The sequence below is a fragment of the Sitophilus oryzae genome, unplaced genomic scaffold, assembly GCF_002938485.1.
Source record: "Sitophilus oryzae breed Bouriz unplaced genomic scaffold, Soryzae_2.0 scaffold_111_pilon_pilon, whole genome shotgun sequence".
NCBI lineage: Eukaryota > Metazoa > Arthropoda > Insecta > Coleoptera > Curculionidae > Sitophilus > Sitophilus oryzae.
Window position 1 is genome coordinate 1,555,513 of NW_022145749.1, and position 22,063 is coordinate 1,577,575.

Consider the following 22,063-nt stretch of genomic DNA (forward strand, 5'->3'; position numbering starts at 1 on the left):
CGCTTAAAAAATGCCCAAATCGTATTTTTAATCATAACTAATTTTTTTCAAGTGGAACGAGGGTGGCTCATCAGCATATTTGGAAAAGGCAATTTTTACGAATAATTTGGTACCACATACTTGGTATTTCAAGTAAAATTGTTGTTACATTTATGGCCAAACTCTAGAGTGAAATTTAAAATGCTAGTTTTTTAATTGAAAATGTTAAAAGTTGACATATGACATGTCAGAATATAATTTTCAGAATATCATTTTCTATCATGTAAAGGAAAAAAAATACCGAGGGCACCATTTAAAAATTAACTGTTATTATTATTTCCGGTGAAACAGGAAGTAACCGAAAATGATTGAAAACGTCAATCAATCCTAATGTCCTATACTAACAAATCAAATTTCGCCTTTTTTATATCTGAAAAATATATAAGGTATAAGGTGGTATAAGGGTAAGCCACTTTTGAGAACACCCGGTATTGTTTTAGTGCAATTTCAAGTATGTAACATAAAATATTTTTGGAAAAAATATGTTTAAGCAAAAATAGTGTCTGTCCAAGGAAAACCATATCAACTTCAAAGCGTCAAAGTTAACAAAAACTCTTAAACTTAAAAAATGTATAAAAAAAAATATTTGAAAACGTCACTGTGAAACATTTATATGCTCCGGAAAATTATAATGGCCAGTCCAACTGAAACCCACACTTTGAAAAAAAATTTTAGAGAATTTTTAGAAATTATAGATAAATTCACTCAATCTGACAAGTAAAGCAAAGTATCTTATAACAAACATATGAACCAGTGCCTCTATTTTATTCATTTCATGAATGCGTCGGACCCATAATCCAATTAACCCTAGTCGTTCCTTTACACTCTATATAATGATGTTTAAATTGCAAGATAAACAATGGAAACGTAGTCTGTTTGTCTAGCGAATAGCGACCCAAGTAATCTGCCTGCCAGATCTAATGAATGAAGCGACGGAAGATACGTCCAGGACTAGTAGGTGTAAATGTAATTTCCTAATCACATAAGCTAACATTTTGTCTTCCGGTAAAACACTACTGTCAATGGCCAGGCTTATCTTTAACCCACGCTATAACCGCAATTCAGTCTTGTTAGCCGGATTACTTTAATATAAAAAACATAATCAGGAAACTGTTTAAGTTTTAGCATCAATTTATTATAGTTTTGATTGTACAGTTAGTTAAAATACACAAACATTAATTATTAGCTATATTTTCCGCTATCTACTTTTCTAAGGTTATAGTGTGAGATTAATAATAAATAAATGTGCTCTAAATACATTGGGTGAGCGTAGCAATGTTACGTTAGCCTGGGTACCAGGGCACGAGGGTCACAAGGATAACCAAAAGGCAGATAAAATGACCAAACAAGTTGCAAAAGCAGTCACGAGATGGCCACAAAACGATGGTTGGCCAAGAAGTCTCTAGAATGGTGGAGAAATTTACCAGGGCAAGACAGACGAAAAAGTTCATAGTAGAACCAAAGGTAGAATACACACAATCAAACTCATATGGAATCATCTATTATTTTTCATAATTTTTAAGACGTATGAACATTTTGTGTTTATGAATAAAACTCAGTCCTTACCAAAGACTTTTAACATTAATAATTTTAATAATCCATGTTTCCACTTCTAGCCCTTATGCAATCTTCTATCCGCGCTGGCATGTTTCTTATTAAATTATCAACGTTTTGTCTTGGGGTATGTTTTCCCATTCTGCTAATGCTGCATCAGTAAGCTGTGCTAGATTTCCTGGATTGTTTCGACGATCTCTAACCCTTCTTTTGAGCTGGTCCCACAAGTGTTCGATAGGGTTTAGATCTGGTGAACAAGCAGGCCAGTCCAAAACTATGACACCTTCCGTTTCAAGATATTCTCTAGCGACTCTGCTGGTATGGGGAGCTGAATTATCTTGCATGAAGTTAAAATTATCCCCAATTGCAGCTCTCCAAAGCCTAATGATTGTTTGTGTAAGTTATGTAAGTGGTAACAATGGAGTTTTTGCTCCCAACATAATACCTCCCCAAAACGTTACAGTTCCTCCTTTATATCTTGCTACAAATTTTGCAGCCTGGGGTTATTCTCGTCTTCCTGGAGCTCTGAGAACCCGAATTCGATGGTCATCTGATCTTAGGCCAATTCTGGCCTCATCCAAAAAAAGAACATTTTGCCAATTCTCAATTGTCCAGTTTTGATGTTGAAGGCACCAATTTAGCCGGTCAACACTCTGGGTAACGCCTACTATCTCTGCTACATCTCTTTGGGGCATTCCTTGTTCAATGTGAGCAATAATTCTTCCCCTCTATGCATCTGTTAATCCAACATAAGGTATTCTTTTTTCTTTGGATCAAATGAAAATTACCGGACAATCGTGATTTTACAACTGAACTCAAAGTTCAAGAGAAAATAAATCGCAGCAGTCGTTTATTCTTTATTATCATGTTTATTTACAACAAAAAGCCTTATCTTAAAGTTGTATGCCATTTTTTTTCCTTGCAAAAAGTTTAGTCAGAAATAAAGAGTGATGGTTTAGTCATAAATAAAGAGTGATAAGTTTGGTTGTTTGTGTATTCGCCAAAACCATAAGTGAAGCATTAAGCTGATAAACAAACAAAAGATAGAGTCAGAGCTGTATTGGGTCTACTAACAGGGCATTGTAAGCTGAATAGGCATCTAAAGCTAATGGGATTGACGGATGAAGCCATGTGCAGGTTCTGTGAATCTGAAGAAGAAACGACACAACACATTTTATGTCAGTGCGACAGCCTGGCAAATAATTAGTTCTCAGTAACACAGACAATGATAGGCCATCGACAGAGAGCTATATGAAGGGTTCAGTCTCCAAGTTGCTAGACTTTTTAAAACGGAGAATGTAACCTAAGGATCAGAAGAGTACCACAATAGATCTGAAATGGTCGCAGTGGACCAGTTAAAGTATTTCATCTAATCTGTAAGGTTATTTGGGTTTATAGCCACAAGCCACAAAATTAGGCATTATTCTCTTTTCACTCATCCTTTGAAGTTGGTAATTGGTCTCTCTGTATGACAACACATTTTTGGCAACATTAAAATTAATTTCTAATAGCTACTGTTACTGCTACATTTTCATGTGACAAAAATTTATTTAAAAAAAACTACTCTGGCAGTTTAAGAACCAATCGGTTCCCTACAATAAAAATATTAAGGAAGGAGCATATCAACAAACTTAGGTTGAGCGCGATGGGGACCTAATATGGTTGACTTAAATTCCAGGTCATCAGTGCCATTCTAATTCTATTTAAATAGTGAGAAGATATACGTTTATACGGCTAAACAATTTCCTGGTTTTGTTTTACGCGTTTTCAATAAATGTTATTAGTTATTAAAATTGTTAAAAAAATATTTCTACTATAAATAAATAAGTTATAATAATTATATATTTAATAACAAAAATATCAGATATGCCACTCAGATACATTATTTAAAATAAAATACAATATCAAGATGTCCAAACTGAAATAAAAAATTAAAATCTGAAACTATTCTTACTGGACACAGTAATAGTAATTTAATTATCTTGTTGACTAGCTTTTAGATATACAGGTTGTTAATTTGTTTATTACTCGCGGCAAGAGCTTTATGGTTGAAATATGGCAACCTCGGCCCGCTCGTCGATAGACGACGCGACAGGACGAGTCGGCAGAAAACCCTATAAGTGCATGCGTTTTCAATAGGCAGTGTTGCCATTCTGTTTCCCTATAAGTAATTGTCCAGTTAACAACCTGTATATTACTAGACACTGTAAAATTAGCATATATTCCATAATAATATAGCATAATAATCCATAATTTAATTCGGATAAAAGCAAAACACAAAATGTGTGTATTTGAAATAGAATCACAAAAATATGACAGAAAAAGCCGTCTGATGTATATTATTTTATCGTAGAAATTGTATTTTTTGTAATTAGAGAAAACTTCTACATATCGGTCATACATGGGTCATACAGAAGATAGCCAGTAAGGTGCGTACAAGTAGGGGACCTATTTTAATACATAAACACATCAAATGTTACTGTTATGATATCAAAAATCCGTCATATTAAAAAACACTGTTAGGTACTCTTTTAGACACTCTACTTCATAACTTTGCTAGAATAGAATATAATAGAATATTAAAACAATCCGATCTTTGCACCATAATCCCAACTAAAAAACCATAACCAGTTTTATAACAAAAGGTTATTGAAACTTTTTTTTTTCGAGGTAGCTTTAATTGAGATGTATGTATTATACTTTTTGTTTGGTACTATTGCTTTAAATAAAGGTAACAACTTGGACATCATAAAATAGCTAAAGCGTTTCAGATGTAGATGAGTTTTGTAGCAAAACCCATCTACAAATATTTTAAAAAAGTTGTTAGAATTAGAAGAGGCAAACAATAACCACATTATTATATTAGGAAAAGGTTTTATTTGAAAATAATAGACATATGCGACATTTTATTCATATCTATGTATAGATCACATTTAGTAGTTATTTGTTGAAAATAGTGTTTACTTAGAATAATTAACACCTTAAGAGAAACGCTTAGATCGTAGTTGATTTATTTATTATATTGTTTGATTTATCAGCCCAGAAATTTAACGCGTTTAATATAGAATATAGACAAAAAATATTTTTTGGTTATTTCAAGATTGCATATTTTTTTCCAACTTGTTTGTTAAAGTACACACTTACCGTCATATCACATTTAAATTACTAAAAACTATACGTACCTAATAATTCTCAACAGTGCCTTCAAAGCAGTTTTAACAATACTTTTTATATACTTTCTGTAGGTACCTATTTTCTCTCAATTATAAAAATTATATAAAATCTATTACAGCTTGATATTCTAAATTACTTTAATGATTTTTAACATAAAAATAAGATAATTATTTTTATGTAATAAATCACACCTTCAATCAAAAAGTGGCACAACACAAATTAATTATTATTTGACTTAGGTCTCTTTATTATTGAAGGTGCAAAATATTCAAGCAGTTATTAACAAAATTACTATTTTAAATATTTTTAAAATAGTGGTTTCAAATTAATTAAAACTCCTTCACCATTTTGTCATTAATTTTTAAATTAGCTCCTTGAGTATTCGCCATTTTAGTTCTTGACTTAGCTTAGCTTTCCTTGTAGTGGGTAGTTCGTTTAACCTAGGACGTACAGCCCGCGTACTTTGTTTTGAACTTAAATAGTTTCTTTCCGTGTGTTTTTATCGCTGGATGCAGATGCTACAGTCAGCAGCTCGAACGATGCCGACGATGAAGATGCAGATTCGGACGATTTCCTCAGCAGAAGGCAATCACCACCACACGGAGGTAAGCTTCATTGATCTTGTTAGCAGAGCTGCAAGCTAACAGAAAACTGTCATTAAAAAGATCTTAGTCTTTTTATAAAAGGCTTAAGTCAGATTTTTATATATTTTTATGATAAATTTTTAACAGCAACATTTCTTTTTAAACTGTTAGGCAGCAGCCAAGCGGCAGAATAAAAAACAATGCTCAATACCCAGTAGTAAACAAAATGTTAGTTTTTCGGAACCGATTTTGATTATATTTGTCGTGTTACGCGTGCGTAGTGGGTCTGTTGCATTTTAAGTCTATGGTCTGTTGCATTTTAAGTCTATGGTCTGTTGTCTTTCAAGTGAATCCTCGACTCCGTTATGTAGCCCGAAAGACGAACAAAAGAAATGTATCTCGAATATATTGAAGAGTACCTTAAAATCCTCCAGTCATTATAAGCTTAAGCCATCGATATGTTACATATTACCTAGGGATCAAAACACACCACCATTTTTTAATAGACATTATTCGATAATATCTATCTGTAATTAATATACAGGGTGGTCAGAACTGTATTCCGGAAACTTCGGGAGCATATTCTGCAGATAAAAAGAAGTAAAAAACTTCTTATAAATGTATGTCCTAAAATGCTTAGTATCGGAGATACAGGGTGTAGAAATTTCATTTTTATTTCGATTTTTTTCAAATAATTTCTGAAGTAACGTCAATATTTGGATGAAAATTGATGCCTGGTAGTTTTATGACATGAGAAATTTGATTTTGATGTCATTATGACTTCTATTTGTAGAGGGCGCTACCTACATGTGTTTTAAGTGTTTTGAAGAGCAACAACTTTGTCCGTATCTGTATAGAACTGCTGAGTGAAAAAATATAGATTTTCGTGTTTTTTTACGTAAAAAATGTCTCTTGGTAAAAATCGTTACGAGCAACCCTTCTCGAGATATTTAGAATAGGAATAGTCAATACATGTTATTATTGACAAAAAATAAACATGTTGAGTAGATAGTTATTGGACTAAAAAGATAAATTTGGAAAAATTTTATTTTTTTAAATTAATCATAAAATTTTCTTCGAAAACATGATGATTGGTGATGATTTGGCACAAAAACATTTCAAATTTATGATTTCCGTCTATTAACTATTTAGTCAACATGTTTAATTTATGAAAATGATGACAGGTATTGATAATTTCGATTTCAAATATCTCGAGAACTATTACTCGTAGCGATTTTTATTAAGAGATCTTTTTTACGTTAAAAACGTAGTAAATGTATATTTTTTGACTTAGTAGGTTTATACAGGTACGGACGAAAAGTTATTACTCTTAAAATCGGTTAAAAATATGTAGGAGGCGCCCTCTACAAGTAGGAGCCATATTGACATCAAAATCGAATTTATCATATCAAAAAAATCCCAGACACCAAATTTCATCCAAATATTTATGTTACTTCAGAAATTATTTTGAAAAAATCGAAATAAAAATGAAACTTCTACACCCTGTATCTCCGAAACTAAGCATTTTAGGACATACATTTATAAGAACTTTTTTACTTATTTTTATCTGCAGAATATGCTGCTGAAGCTTCCGGAATACAGTTCGGACCACCCTGTATATTTATAAAGTACCTACTACAAAATCCGTTAAATTTTATAAAAAAAAACATATTTTTGTGTTAGTAGTTGTTCTGAAAATTAACCGTTTTATTTTATGTGGTTTAAGTCTCATCTGTAATAAATTAATAATATCTACAATCTCTCATCTACAATAAATTAATAATATTATATTTAGTAAGAAAATGGCTAGTTGGTATAAGAAAGTTAATATTAACATTTAAAAAAAGGTACTTAAATTGAATTCTGGTTGTCTTGACTTGAGGGTAATTATATTGATTTAAGTCATTTTACTGACTTAACTTGCAGATCATCATGATTTAAGTCAAAAATATAGAGTTAAGTCTTTACAAAAATGACTTGACTTGAAATAAAATGACTTAAGACATAGACTTAAGACTTAAGTGCAATAAATAAAAACTGACTTGTTGCAGCTCTGCTTGTTATAGTGTTAGTACCAAAACTTAACCTTACTTTAAATCATTCCTCTAAGTGACCAGTATTTGAATAAACCAATGACAGACGCAGATATAGCTGCAAAAAATAGCGAACATATTTTCCAAAAATATAGAATTAACCCATTATGTAATTTTATATGAAAAATGGTCAAAATTAGGCTAAACTTAAAAAAACACATCAATTTGTTTAACTAAAAAATACAGAAACAAAAAAATATGACGGAAACAGAAAATATGCATTCTACCACATAACTCGCATATTTTTCGGAGGAATTAATGTTAATAAAAAATAATACCTAATATTACAGAGTGTGGGTATACATATTTTTTTGAAAACGGTGTAAATTATTAGGGCATTCACATGTTCAGTAATAATTCAATAATCAATATACTACAAATTATTACCATCTTACAACAACTTACAATATTTCTTTCTTTATTATACACCTCAAAAATAAAGATGGATAGAACTGAGGAGATGTATCGTAAAACTTGTATAAAACTCAGATCGTCAGTATATTGGTATAAATTGTCTCGGGTCCATGTATCCAATGACATCAAGATTTTATTGAAGATTGTAATAGTTATCTCTCTCATCTCCCGTATAACCAAACAGTATAGAACCTTTATCGAATCTATAATAAAATCTTTATTCGGTAAAGACAGCCTTTACTCTTTTGGTACAGCGACGATTCGTGTTTGAATACAGTCTAGCCTGTACTGAATAAAGTTGACCTGTATTGATACTTTACCGCCACTATACATTCTGGATTTAGATTGAATAAAGTTAATTTGTCGATTCCTTATCGTACGGATATACATACTGACGGCGTCCTTTACAAAATATGTATTAAAATCTATACCCTATAGAAAGTTTTTCTTATAGTTGTCTGAATTAGAAATGTTATGTTTAAGTAAATTCTTTAACATATTCTTTGTAGTATTGTTATTCCAAATATTAATATAAATATTCTAAAGGCATAAATACTACAAACGATATGTTTAAGTATTTACTTAAACATAACTTTTCTAATTCAGGTAACACTAAGAAAAAATGTCTAGATATATTTTAGAATATTTTGTAAAGGACGCATATCAAACCTATAGGTTAGATAAGATTTATATTGGGGCGATTTATGTAAAATTACTGAAAATTTGATTACTTTTTTATTATATTTTTAGTTACAAATTCGTGTACACTACTGTTCTCATCAGTTTTAAAACTTTCATCAAGTCTTGTAACTTTATCAAGGGTGCGTTCATGGGAAAATCATCTTGTTACTTGTTACCAATGTGACCATGTGACCATTTCTTCTATTGTTTAGATATATTAGGTACGACCTGCCCTTCAATAACTCAACTTGTGGAAAATACACAGATTTCAAATTTTAGATTTTTCTTCCGTTATGTTATAGTAGAATGTTGAAGAAACAGGGAGAAGCACATTTGTATCTGGCATATTAAAATGATTATAACCCCAGAAATAATGCACTAGCGGAATATCATTATAGATATACCGGGTGTTGCATCGTCGGACGGGACATAGGAAATCCAATGTAAATTTTAATGGAGTCAATTATTGGCTTCCCTAATTATTTTAGAGAATAATTCTATTTAGGTTTATTGAAGAGCACTAAAACCCACATTCAAAAGAATAACTTTAGATACTTTTGATTAGCTCGTTTACGAGTTATCGCCGATTTTTTTAAAAATATTTTTCCTTTCTTATGGCCCTGTATTTACTTATGAGCACCAGTCAAGGTAAAAGATAACTGTCAAATGAAGTTGTCATTTCAGAAATTTACCTATTTAGTGCTTTATTATTATTGAAAACTCTTCTTATTATTGAAAACTCTAACAAAAATCTTAAAGATATATTTATAAATACAAATTAATATGAATTAAAGTAAAATAAAGTAATCAATTACAAGGTTAATTAATTATAGTATTATTACAATATTCAATAACTTATTAATTTAGGTACTATTAAATGACAACTTCATTTGACAGTTATCTTTTACCTTGACTGGTGCTCATAAGTAAATACGGATAACTCATAGGAAAAATATTTTAAAAGAAATCGGCGATAACTCGTAAACGAGCTAATCAAAAATATCTAAAGTTATTCTTTTGAATGTGGGTTTTAGTGCTCTTCAATAAACCTAAATAGATAATTAGGGAAGCCAATAAAATAATTAGGGAAGCCAATAATTGACCCCATTAAAATTTACATGGGATTTCCTATGTCCCGCTCGACGATGCAACACCCGGTATAAAATACATGAAGTTTTGTAAAGGATCAGTGCATATTTACTATGTCTAACTATACAAATTTGTATCGAGTTAATAAGGGATAAGTAAAGTTTTCATAACAGTGAATATTGTCATCGAAAAACTGTATAGAATCTGTATTTATGCGTTATCGATACTACATAGGATTCTTTACGTGCGTTATAAATATCAATCATCTATTCTCTATATGAGAACATATACAGGCAGTGCTTTATGGTTGCTATAAAGATTAAATACAGGACATGTCTGTAAAGGAAATATTTGAGTATTCTTTAAATATGCTTGATATATGAAGTCTTTATCGAGACATCTTCATAGCAAAGAAACTAATCTGTATAGGCTTGAGTTTACTATATCGCGTGGTTTGGTTTGGATACTGAGCGATAAATTTACCTTTACAAAGTGCTGCAGTTTCTTATAGAATTGCGCTATAGAACAACAGGATTATGTTATAAAATAACTTGCACCATTATTCTTGTTGGCGTTGTTGTCCGTCATTCTTATTGAAAAGAATATTGTATTTATATCATATTTTGGATGTCGTCTGTCGAAAGCGCATCTTCTCTCGTTGAACAGCGTTTACAAACTCACACCATTGGTATTCCGTTGTTTCTACTTCATTTTTTCCGTCACATACAAGTGTATATTTATCATCTCAGTGTACAGGGTGGCTCGAATTCGACGCTCATCATTGGGATTTCGGAAACCGTAAGAGATATACAGGATCGGTTAAATGGAGGCAAACTTGCGCAATTTGATGCATTTTGAAAAATTCCGAATGCTTCCGAATATATTCGAAAAAAAAAAGAAATTTTCAATTTTGTTTTCTATTGTTTCCTGGCTTTATTTGTTAAGATAACTTAAAATGAAAAACATATTTTCATGGCCACTTTTTCTGCTCTATAACTCTGTGTGATATATGAAGTCTTTATCGAGACATCTTCATAGCAAAGAAACTAATCTGTATAGGCTTGAGTTTACTATATCTCGTGGTTTGGTTTGGATACTGAGCGATAAATACGGACCTGATTTTTTTTTCAATTTAATTAAATCCTGTCATCACTCTTAAAACACTATATATAGTCACTTAAATAAAAAATATATAGTCACTTTGATATTTGCCGACGTTTCGTACAGAAAATTCCATCACCAGAATATTTTATGCAAAAAAAAAATAAAAATGCAATACGGCATTTTATTGAGCATCAAATTGCGCAACTTTGCCTCCATTTAACCGATCCTGTATCTCTTACGGTTTCCGAAATCCCAATGATGAGCGTCGAATTCGAGCCACCCTGTACATTGAAAACCCTCTTAGTGTTTTAACCTAAAGAGTTTATAAATCTTTAAAGAAAAGAAACAGAATGACAAAGTCTGGTTGTTTTCCATTTACATATAGCAAATAGTTTAAGTGATGCCAATAGAGAAGATCCGGAAATCCAAATTCACTGGTTACAAGATTATCTCCCTTTTCCTCAAGGGTGCCAATAAATTGATCGCTTTCTATAATTGCCTGAATTGGTACTAACCGTACCCTTTTAAAAAAAAGTAATTTTGTAAAAAGTAATTTTGCCTCCCCGAAATATGCATAGCATATTCTTTAAAATAGATTGCCATAAATGCAAGTTTTGACGATTGTTTCTATACTATTTGTCTAATATTATTTTTTCTTTAGTGGTGCCTGTATTCATTTCTGTAATTTCCAGTACTTAGGGCAGAGCCGAGTGCACTTCCATCATTAAGTCCGGAAGAAGAAGAATCGTTGGAGACGAGAGAAGAAGAAGTCACAGACTGCATGTCAGACAGAAGGTTAGCGTTGGAGGATGCCAAAGACTCCACATTTTCCTATATACCAGATTGCACACCAGACGGCAGATTTCAAAAAGTAAGCATAATATTCTCTAACAGAAAAGTCTTGTATGTAGAAGAGGTCACTGGAATAGTTTTAGATGATTGTTGGTTGGTTACAAAGAAGAATACCTATGAAAATATAATAAAATCTATGTGAGGAGCAAACTTTTTAGATGCATTTTTGTTTGTTGCATTTCATTCCATTTTTTCGAATTTTGGAAAACAAAGAAAAACTGCTAAGCTTTTTGCAAGAAACTTACCGAAAAACTAGTATAATTAAAAAATTGATAGAAAATCATAAACATAGTACACCTACATGTGAAAAATCTAGTTTTGATGATATCTGAAAAAAATATTAAAAAAACTGTTGGCTGTCCGTTAGACGTGAAATTTCTCTTTATTTTTCTGCTACCACGGTACGTATCCCCAACCTAGTCGTAGTTCCATTCATTATTTTAAGGAGTATTAGTCAAAAAATAGAGAAGTTGTAGCACAAAAAAAACTCTTCAGGCTATGACAAACAGCAGTATATCCACAAGGACATACTTTATGTCCGTATGTATGTATATTATGACACACTTCTCTTTGTCTACCGCCAATCACAGCACATATAAAGTCTAAGGTATTTTCGCAATTTAATTCGAATGGGATAAAATGAATTTAGAACGTCGTTTCTGACATAATATTGTACCTCTGTGTATGTAGTTTGCAATGCCTCTTTTGGTTAATAATCTTAAAAAATGGATAAAATGCATTTAGTAAGTCTGGTCCTCATCTAATATTAACCATCCAGATACATATATATATAAATATATATATATATATATATATATATATATATATATATATATATATATATATATATATATATATATATATATATATATATATATATATATATATATATGTACATATATATATGTATATATATATATACATATATATACATATGTATATATATGTATATATATATATATATATATATATATATATATATATATATATATATATATATATATATATACTGCTATATATATATATATAATACATACTATATATGTATATATATATATACATATATATACATATGTATATATAATAATATCTCTATTATATATATATATATATATATATATATATATATATATATAATAACTATATATATATATGTACGCTTGCTATATATATATATATATATATATATATATATGTATATATATATACATATATGCTCATATGTATATATATGTATATATATACATATATATACATATGTATACATATATACACATATGTATATATATGTATATACATATATATACATATGTATATATATGTATATATATATATATATATATATATATAACTAATATATATATATATGCTCTCTGCTATATATATATATATATATATATATATATATATATATATATATATATATATATTTATATAAACGGGATTTGGTATAAGTATATGATACTTTTTTCCAACTGCAGCCTATTGCTGCCTTCCCGTTACCCTACGCCACACGTCTCGATTTAGTGCGTTCCGTTCCAGGATTTTCCGTTAACCGTTCCGTTCCAGGATTTTCTAGGTCTGCCTCTCTTTCTTCTACCCTGGGGAGTCCATTCAAAAACTTTTCTTGGCCACCTGAGACAACGTAGAACATGTCCAAACCACTTTAAGCTGGATTTTTCAATTCGATCTAGCACTGTCTCCTCAGATGCATTCATGATACGCCTGACCTCGATGTTTGTCTTTTTCCATCTAGATCAGCCTGCGCTCCTTCTAAGATAGTCCATTTCAACAGTTGGATTTTGCGCTTCGTATCTGCACTCAAAGCCCATAGCTCTGAACCATAGCAAAAATTGACTCCACCAATGTTCGTCAAGTCTCTTTTTAGTTGTTGCAGACAGTTTCGGTCCCACCAGAAGGCTATTAAGACAACCAACTTGTTTGCTCTTCTGAATTCGGGTTTGTATTTCTTCTTTGCCCAAACCCTCGTTGTTGATAGTAGCACCCAGGTATTTAAATTTGTCTACTTGTTGAATCTGGACGTTATCATCTATGAAGACTTCAAAACAAGCGTTGGAATTGACAGCTAAGTATTCTGTCTTTTTTAGACTAACTTTTAGACTAACTAAGATAGTCTAAAAAAACCATCCAGATCAATCTAATAATAACCATCCATAATATAAAAATAACAATATTCATCTAAAATTGAAAAACTGTTCATCCAAAAAAACAGTAAATTCAAATTCAAAAAAATCAGTAAATCTTTAAATTAGTTTTTTCTAGATGAAACAAAAACATAATATCCTTCATTTATTTTATTATTCTATAAATAAAAAAAGAATTTTAAAACTCAATGTAACGTTGGTGAGTATTTTTATAGTAAAGCATTTATCTTGCTTCAGATTCAATGCTACAAGTCTGCTGGATACTGTTGGTGCGTTCACGAAGACACGGGCAAAAATATTCCTGGAACATCAGTCAAGAACCAAATACCCAATTGCAACCTGTTGAAAGCTACACAGCCTCCTATGAAAGGATGTCCAGATGATAAGAAGATTGTATTTTTGAAGGATCTCATTCAGTTCCTATATACAAAGATGAAAGCTAACAATTCTGCAGAATCACCCGGTAATTTTTAATAAACAATTCCTTAGAATTCTGGTCTTCGTTTAACACTGTAAATTAACTTTATTTCAGCCATAACACAATCCAGGGAGGAACAAGTTGCATATTGGAGTTTTAATTACTTCGACAAAGATAAAAATAAGAATTTGGATAGGCCGGAGTGGAAGGCGTTCAAAGACTATATCATCCCAATAAAAGGCCTAAGAAAATGCGGCAAGAAACTGCCAAGGTACTGTGATATAGATAAAGATAGAAAAATTAGCAAGACCGAATGGTTGGACTGCCTTAATGTTCAAGAATCACAAGGTAAGAATTATTATCACATTAAAGTTTTAAATAAAACTGCTGTTCTGTTATTTTCTAGGGACATTTTATCACTCGTCACCAAGAACAGGCAAGAACAATCCTTTAGACATTCTGAAAGATGACTAATATTTACCAGGCGTTTTGGTAAAGAAAACCTACGGATTTGTTGTATTAAAATAAAACCATCAACTGTATATACGTGATGTATCAGGCCAGGGTAAACTTGCGGATATACATATCAGAAATTTAGGCCCAATCAGAGAGCAGCATTAAGCGTTAACGGAAATAAACTGTATTTTTGAACGGTGATCAAATTGATAATTTTCATCAATAGAACAGACTGGTCGGTTATGCTCCTTGCAACTTTTGTGATGATAGCTTATAGTGTACAGCTTTTGTAAAGTTACAATATTAAACTTTAGCTTTAAATATTTGTGTCCTGATCGTTAATAATTTATTTAAATATATAGATCGAAATAAGGTGAATATTTCTATTTTATAGTAAGTTATTTGCAGTGCCGTTATTTTGTATTGTTTTTAAAATTATAGAATGATTGGACTCTTTTTGAATATCGTTAGAAAAGAACAACAATTAATAGTTTGGTTACATTGTGTGATAAAGTAGGTCCAACAAGTCAGGGAAGATTTCGGCAGACGACAAAAAATAGACTTTACCTGTGAAGTAAAATTACAGACAATTGTCATTATCATATATGTCACTGTCACTATCAACATAGGTGTCCTTTTGACCCAATGACTAAAGAATCCAAGGGCAAATAACACCTGAGAGCAAATTGTGACGATGTCACCAAACAGTGCCGTGGCACATATTTTTCTTAACCTAGCTGTTTGAAGCAATATTTATATTCTCTGATAATTGTTTTGACTACGCCTATGGTGTATCATCCTAATTAATTACGAAAAAAACGTATTAAAATGTTAACAAAAGGTACAAAACTAGTATCGACGTATAGCACATATCAAGTACATATAGATGTTAATTGAAATTGAAGAATAATTATCGAATTCAATAAGAAAACGCTAAAAAGTTGGAGTGGACTGTTTATTTACCTATGAAACGTAACTCCTGGCTCTTTCTTATCGCTGCCGCTTTTACACTTGAAAGCTGAACAACTAATCACCATTGTAATAAAGTTTATACAAAGTTTACTACAAACAAACTATTAAAAATCGCTAAAATTGTCGCTGGCGACCAAATGATGACTCATTGTTTGCCACCAAAACAAAAAAAAAGGTCACAAATTCTGCTGCAGCCCGTATAGGGGCGTTACATGTCCTTATATTCTTTAGTCATTGGTTGGACCGATTTTATATTGAAAAGTGTTTTAATTTTAAGTTCATCATTGTTAATAAAGTTTGGTAAAAAAATTATAGACTTCGTTCTGAAAATTCATAAGTATTTACCTTAGACTAAAACTTCTATTTACCTGGTTAAATATTTATATACCTATTATATCCATTTCTCATAATCATTTATAGAGCAAGTATATACAGGGTCGCTGATATGTATGGGAACGGTCGATAATTTGGTAAAATATACAAGGTACCAAGGTAATAAAAAGGTACCAGGGTACCAAGGTAATAAAAAAGTTAAATACAAAAGTTATAGGGTTTTTAAATGTATATAGTTAAAAAAAGCTAGTAGTAAATTTAAGTATACAGCCGCAAGAAAGAAATACAACCCCCAATATATTATTGCGTATTTCAATTCTTCCTTTAATTTTAAGCAATATTCATAATACACATATTGTAGATACCTAAATTCAACCATTTCCGAATTTTGAAGTTTTGATTTTGAAATGTTAAACGAAAATTTTGTAATTTCCAGACTTTATATAATCTCATTTTATACATCTAACTTGAGAATTAATGTCAAATATTAAGTACGTATCACAGTTTCCGCAGAATGGTATCGCTAAATGAAACCTCATCTAACCGACCCAAACCAACACATTGAAATTAATTAAATCGAAGAGTTTCAGTAAGTGATATTTTTAAAAGTCAATACCTCGGAAACGGTTTTGGTTTGAGGTACATCGTGTGTATTTCGATTTTTGCTTGGAATTGAAGGAAAATGGAAATATGCAATAATATATAGGGGGGGTTCCATTTTAAAAAAATGATATTTGATGTGACCGACCATGTATACTTAAATTTATTACTCGCCAATAGACATTTAAAAACCCTATAGTACCGCAAAAAGTTAAATATAACAGTTGTTATATTTAACTTTTTGCGGTACCTCGTATTTTTTACCTAATAATCAACAGTTCCCATATATATCAGCGACCATCTATTTTCCCTTCTAATTCTTCTTCACATGGACTTTTTGTTTCTGTAATCTGCTTGACAAAGTAAATCATTTTCAAAATAATATTCTCTCTAAATTACTGCTCAGTATAACCACAGATTAGGTATACTATATCTATAACAAACAAATTCTTTAAAATACATTTCAAATTATTGTCATTTAACATTTTTATAGGTACATGTTTTAAATTGATTTCAAGTTTCAAGTTACCTACGTATTCTATAATATGCATAGGTATGTATTTTGTATTAAAACGTCTTAATAGATATACTCTATGATCAAATATTTTTATGATCAGGCAAGCAATATGTACCGTATTATCGAAAAAAAACGGCGTCCAGTTGGCTGGGAAATCACGATCAATGACACTTCCCATATAAATTTACATATAAAATGACAGCGATCTTCATCTCATAGCCATCGCTGACGCCGTTTTTTCTCGATCATACGGTATTATTATATACTATAAACAATTATGGCAATAATTAATTAAATTTTTTTAAATGTCAAAATCAATATACCATTTGATTATAAAATTTTCTGATGATGGGTATGCCCTTATTTTGTTTTGAGTTTTGCCAATATAAAAAAAGTTTTTTACAATTTTAATTACATATTATAGTAAATTTGAACTTACCTTCATAATGAGAACCTATTTTGAATACTCCAGTTATATATTATATTTTCGAACATAATTCTAAATATTACATACTTAATTAGAATAAGGTGCTGTAATAGCTAAGAAAAGTATTTTTACATTACAAGGTTGCTAGATGTTTTAGATATAGTAATTTAAATATTCTATTTTGTACATTTTATGTAAATTTTAGCAGTTAAGATATTCAAAATCGCTATTTGTTACGTATATTTAAGAAATTAAACAAAATGTTTTAACTATGGCTTTTTATTAAAAACCAGAAAATTCAATCTGGCAAAACAATATAGCATAGCTATAAGTAAAATTCATAAATATAAAGACCACTTATGACATACCATCACCCTTATGACATATATATGTTACTGTTAAAGTCCGATGTCCACTTAATGTCAACATTAACATGTTAATGTTGACATTAACATGGGTTAGGTTATGTTTTTGGTTGTTTTGTTGTGTGTTATTCTCGAGATTAACCGGGTAATGTCGACATTAACCGGACATCGGACCTTAACCGTAACATATACATTGTGAATGAATATATATGTGAATATATATAATACACGTGAATGAATAACATATACACACGTTAGTAATCGCGATAATTTAAAAACTCAACGTTTTAACACATAACACGCCGCCATCACTTAAAAACCGCTTTAAACATTGAAACTTTTTTTTATTTTGAAGATCGGATCTTTTACAATATGTTTAAATAAGAAAAATTCGATAAGGTTATTTTTTCCATTCAAAAATTTTAAACAACCCATCCATTTACTTTTAGTGCATAGCAATTTTCAACAAGCGTGTAACTTTTTTATTTATGAATATTTTCACATACTGTCTGCAAAGAAAATATCGCACAAATGTTAAGAAAGCTTTTGAAAAAACTACAATCAATTATTTCTAATGATTTCGAGATATCGATTTATGAATTCAGAGTTCTAATAGCGCAACAAGTGTTTCTAACTTGCACTTTTTTAAGTGTTTCTAACTTGCACAAATTTTTTAAAAAAGCTATAGGAAAAATTACAACGACTCGTTAATAAATAAACAAAGTATCACGAGACGTAATTAAGTCGTGAAACTGAACGCATGATGTATCTACACCTCCCCCTAGAACTTTAAGTACCTACTGAAAGAGGTACTGATACTGATTGGGTCAACCGGTCGACTGCGATAAATCTGCTATTGTATCATGCTATGTGCTATGTCCCCTTCCACGTATCTTAGCGATGTGCATGGTTTCTCGGTTTATTTCATACGTTTGGCAACGTGTTTACTGTTCTCTTTTTGTTCAGTACATTACAAACGCATTGTACTCTTCTTACATACGGAAATCTCGACCCAAGACTAACCTTTGCCAGCCCTTAGTATATGTTATGCTTATTCAAACTACGACCGAAAGAAACATCAGAAAAGGGCGGTCATCAAAAATGACGACAAAAAAGAGGCATTTCTATGTTTCGCGCACAGGCGCTACCGGTCGGCGCGGCCCTGAGGCTTGGTGCATTCTCCGCCGGTGCTGCCACCATCGGCGAATATCGTAAACAACTGGTATATACAAATACACGGGTTTAAATAGCGAGTATACGAAAAATGTTTTTACAAATTATGCTTTCTAACACTTTTTCTAAAAGTGTTAGAAAGTATAATTTGTGAAAAGTCTAAAAATAGAAATAAAAAATAAGTAAATATTTTGATATCTTCAGAAAGTCTAACTTGTATTATAATTTATTATTCCAGCTAAAAAAACTTTTTAGATGAGTTCAACTACGGTAGCGAGCATAGTTTTAATCAGCGGTTTTGCTAGCGGGACATATAATTACTATTTTTATTTAAAACTTTCCATATCAAACTAAGCATTCAAATATATGACAAGAGTTTTATGACCAAACACGCTTTGAGCAAGCAATTTTTGGGGTATGAGCGAGCAGGAGTTAAAAAAGAAAACAAATGCATTTCGGATTTTTTGTATTGAATGATCCTAACCTATACGGTGTTACGAACAGATTCTACTTACAAAGACAATATTAACATCTAAGATTAAATTCTAATTTTATTTATATATGTATATTTTAATTACTCTATCGAGAGTTTTATTACTGGAGTCATTTAAAATGCCTCAGAACATAATGTACATACACTATTAGACCAAGCTGCCAAACCAAAATTTGAACAATTAAGAAAAAAGTTTTCTACAACACCCTATATATTTTTGGCACATTTTTAAAATTTAATACTTTCTGTATTTGAGTTTGTTTAAATGACAGCTTCTAATAAAAATAATTCAACGAAATATCTCCAATTAAATTCCATACAATAAAAAAACGGCGTCAGGGTTGGTTTGAAAATGGAGAATGTTATCATTTTACATATAAAATTATATGGTGAACGCCGTTGATCGTCATTTCCAAGCCAACTACAAGCCGTTTTTTCGATCATACAGTAATTAAAATTGTAGTTTAACATTTACTGAATAAATATAGAGTAGCTATAGAGCCCTTTTAAATAGATAAATTTTACGATTGGTCTATTAAATTGCAGCTTGTCCCCTAAGAAAAAAAAATAGACGCTTACATTGCACTTATCAAAAGTGAAAAAACAAATATTGGACATCTTAAACATTACGAATTTATAAACTAAGCAGTCATTAGAAGCTGCAGTTAATTAATTGAGCTACGCCTCAAGGAATATGGCACAATAATCTCTTTTGTTGGGGCAAACGCTCTGAACAATTTAAAAAACTGCAGCTTGGACAATAATGATTTTGTAACATAATAAGGGTTTCATAATGAAAATATGTTAACATGATCTTACAGTTATATCAAAATAAATTAAAAAATTATACATTTTTGTGTATACAAATTATACACAGAGAAATTGAAAAAGAAACAAATAAAACAAATGTGTCTAAATAGTATGATAAAGCATTTGATAATACTTTTTTATTATTTGACATATAAATTAAATATACCGTGTAAAAAAATAATTCAATTTGATATATCAATACAGATATGATAATTTATTTTAAATTAAATAACTGTAAAATAATGTTAAAATGAAAAATACAGTCTAATCGCAATATTGGATTTATAATGTCACGATATTAAGCTTAGACTGCAATATACCTTTCCTCTAATAAATGCAAATTCCTGAGGAAGCCAAACATAAACTTTATGTATCAGTAAATAGTATAAAATATCACATGTTTCTTTATATATAGGAAAAAACGTTATTAATGTTTTGCAAGAAAATTAGTAAACTAAATGAGCGACAAGTATTAGGAAGAGTAAGTTTCATATATAGATGATTTTTGTTCTCAAAATAAATATTAAGAAATAAAACCAATCTTATTTGGATAATCCACTTTCTTCGCTATTTATTTATAATCGTGGTGATGTATGCATGTCCTAAAATTAAAAAAGAAAACTCCTACAACTTTTGTTTATTGCAATTTGTTCCCAAAAGAATAAGCTATTCTTCGATTCTTAAGAAAAAAATAATGCAGCTATCTCGGCCGATACAAAAATAACAAATAAAATTTCAAAGAGTCAAAAAATACATTTTACAAAAAATTATAATATTCTTATATAACATTTCAATATTTACACGTTACTTACAGATTTTCTTTCAACAATTTACAACTAACTAATAGATGTTTTCCTTAATATTGGTAGAGGAAACGAACTCAAATATTCATTGTTGCACTATAAATTAAAAAAGATTGCTCAATATAAATTTATAAGGTAAATTAAAAACAATTCGAATACAATTATTGTGTTAATAAAATATTGTGGCACAAGGAACATTTATTTTCTGAAACTTATTTATTGTGAAAGTTGTTTTTGGATATTGTAAACCATGTTCAATGATCAATACAGAATTAGCTGATACTTATAAGGCTTATAGTATTTATGGCTTTGTTAAAACATAATGTCTTTTATAAGGGAATATCAAGTAGTGCTAAGACAGAGTAACTATAATGGTATACAAATGTTACGAACAGAAATTATCCCAGTCATTTTTGGTGGCGATTGAAGAAATAACATTTTTTAAAGACACAATATTTTGTTTTCTTCATAGCACTTAATATTATTTTCAATTTAGGTGGTAGATACTGTAGATCTGCTTGGAGAAAATTACTATATTAATAGTTTTTCAAAAGTACTAATTTCAAAAACAACTGGTAAAATTAAATGAGGCAAATTCAAATTTTACCAAATACTATCAACTCCTGAATGCAATATACAAAAATTTTGTAGTTAAATTTGTATGCAATTTATACATGCCATCAAAAGGTTTTATGATAAAAAGTGGTCTTTGACTTTGACAATTACATGTAAAAATATATAAGTGTAATAAAATTACATTTACAATTATTGTAATATAATTCTCCATTCCATTGAAATTTGTTTCTATCATAATATAATATACAGAGGGTAGAGGTAAGGAGAATCTTCTTTTATATGGGACTTAGGTCATCTTTTCAAAAAGTAGTCACCATTAGCGTAACTAGCAATTTATCCTGGGGTGGGCCTGGTGTTGAGCCCGGGGGGCC

At 30.4% G+C, this 22,063-nt stretch overlaps 1 protein-coding gene across 2 annotated transcripts in view; it reads left to right on the forward strand.

The window, feature by feature from the left end:
- Window positions 1–15,366, forward strand: part of LOC115883685 (SPARC-related modular calcium-binding protein 1) — a 142,625-nt gene extending 127,259 nt beyond the window's left edge. The window contains exons 5-9 of one of the 2 annotated variants that reach the window (XM_030902075.1): window positions 5,250–5,372; window positions 11,425–11,603; window positions 13,987–14,212; window positions 14,282–14,515; window positions 14,574–15,366. In XM_030902075.1, coding sequence (XP_030757935.1) covers window positions 5,250–5,372; window positions 11,425–11,603; window positions 13,987–14,212; window positions 14,282–14,515; window positions 14,574–14,641 — 830 coding nt within the window. In that variant the 3' untranslated portion in view covers window positions 14,642–15,366. The remainder of the gene's footprint in view (window positions 1–5,249; window positions 5,373–11,424; window positions 11,604–13,986; window positions 14,213–14,281; window positions 14,516–14,573) is intronic. The other variant, XM_030902083.1, reaches the window with a different exon arrangement.
- Window positions 15,367–22,063: the final 6,697 nt, after the last annotated feature.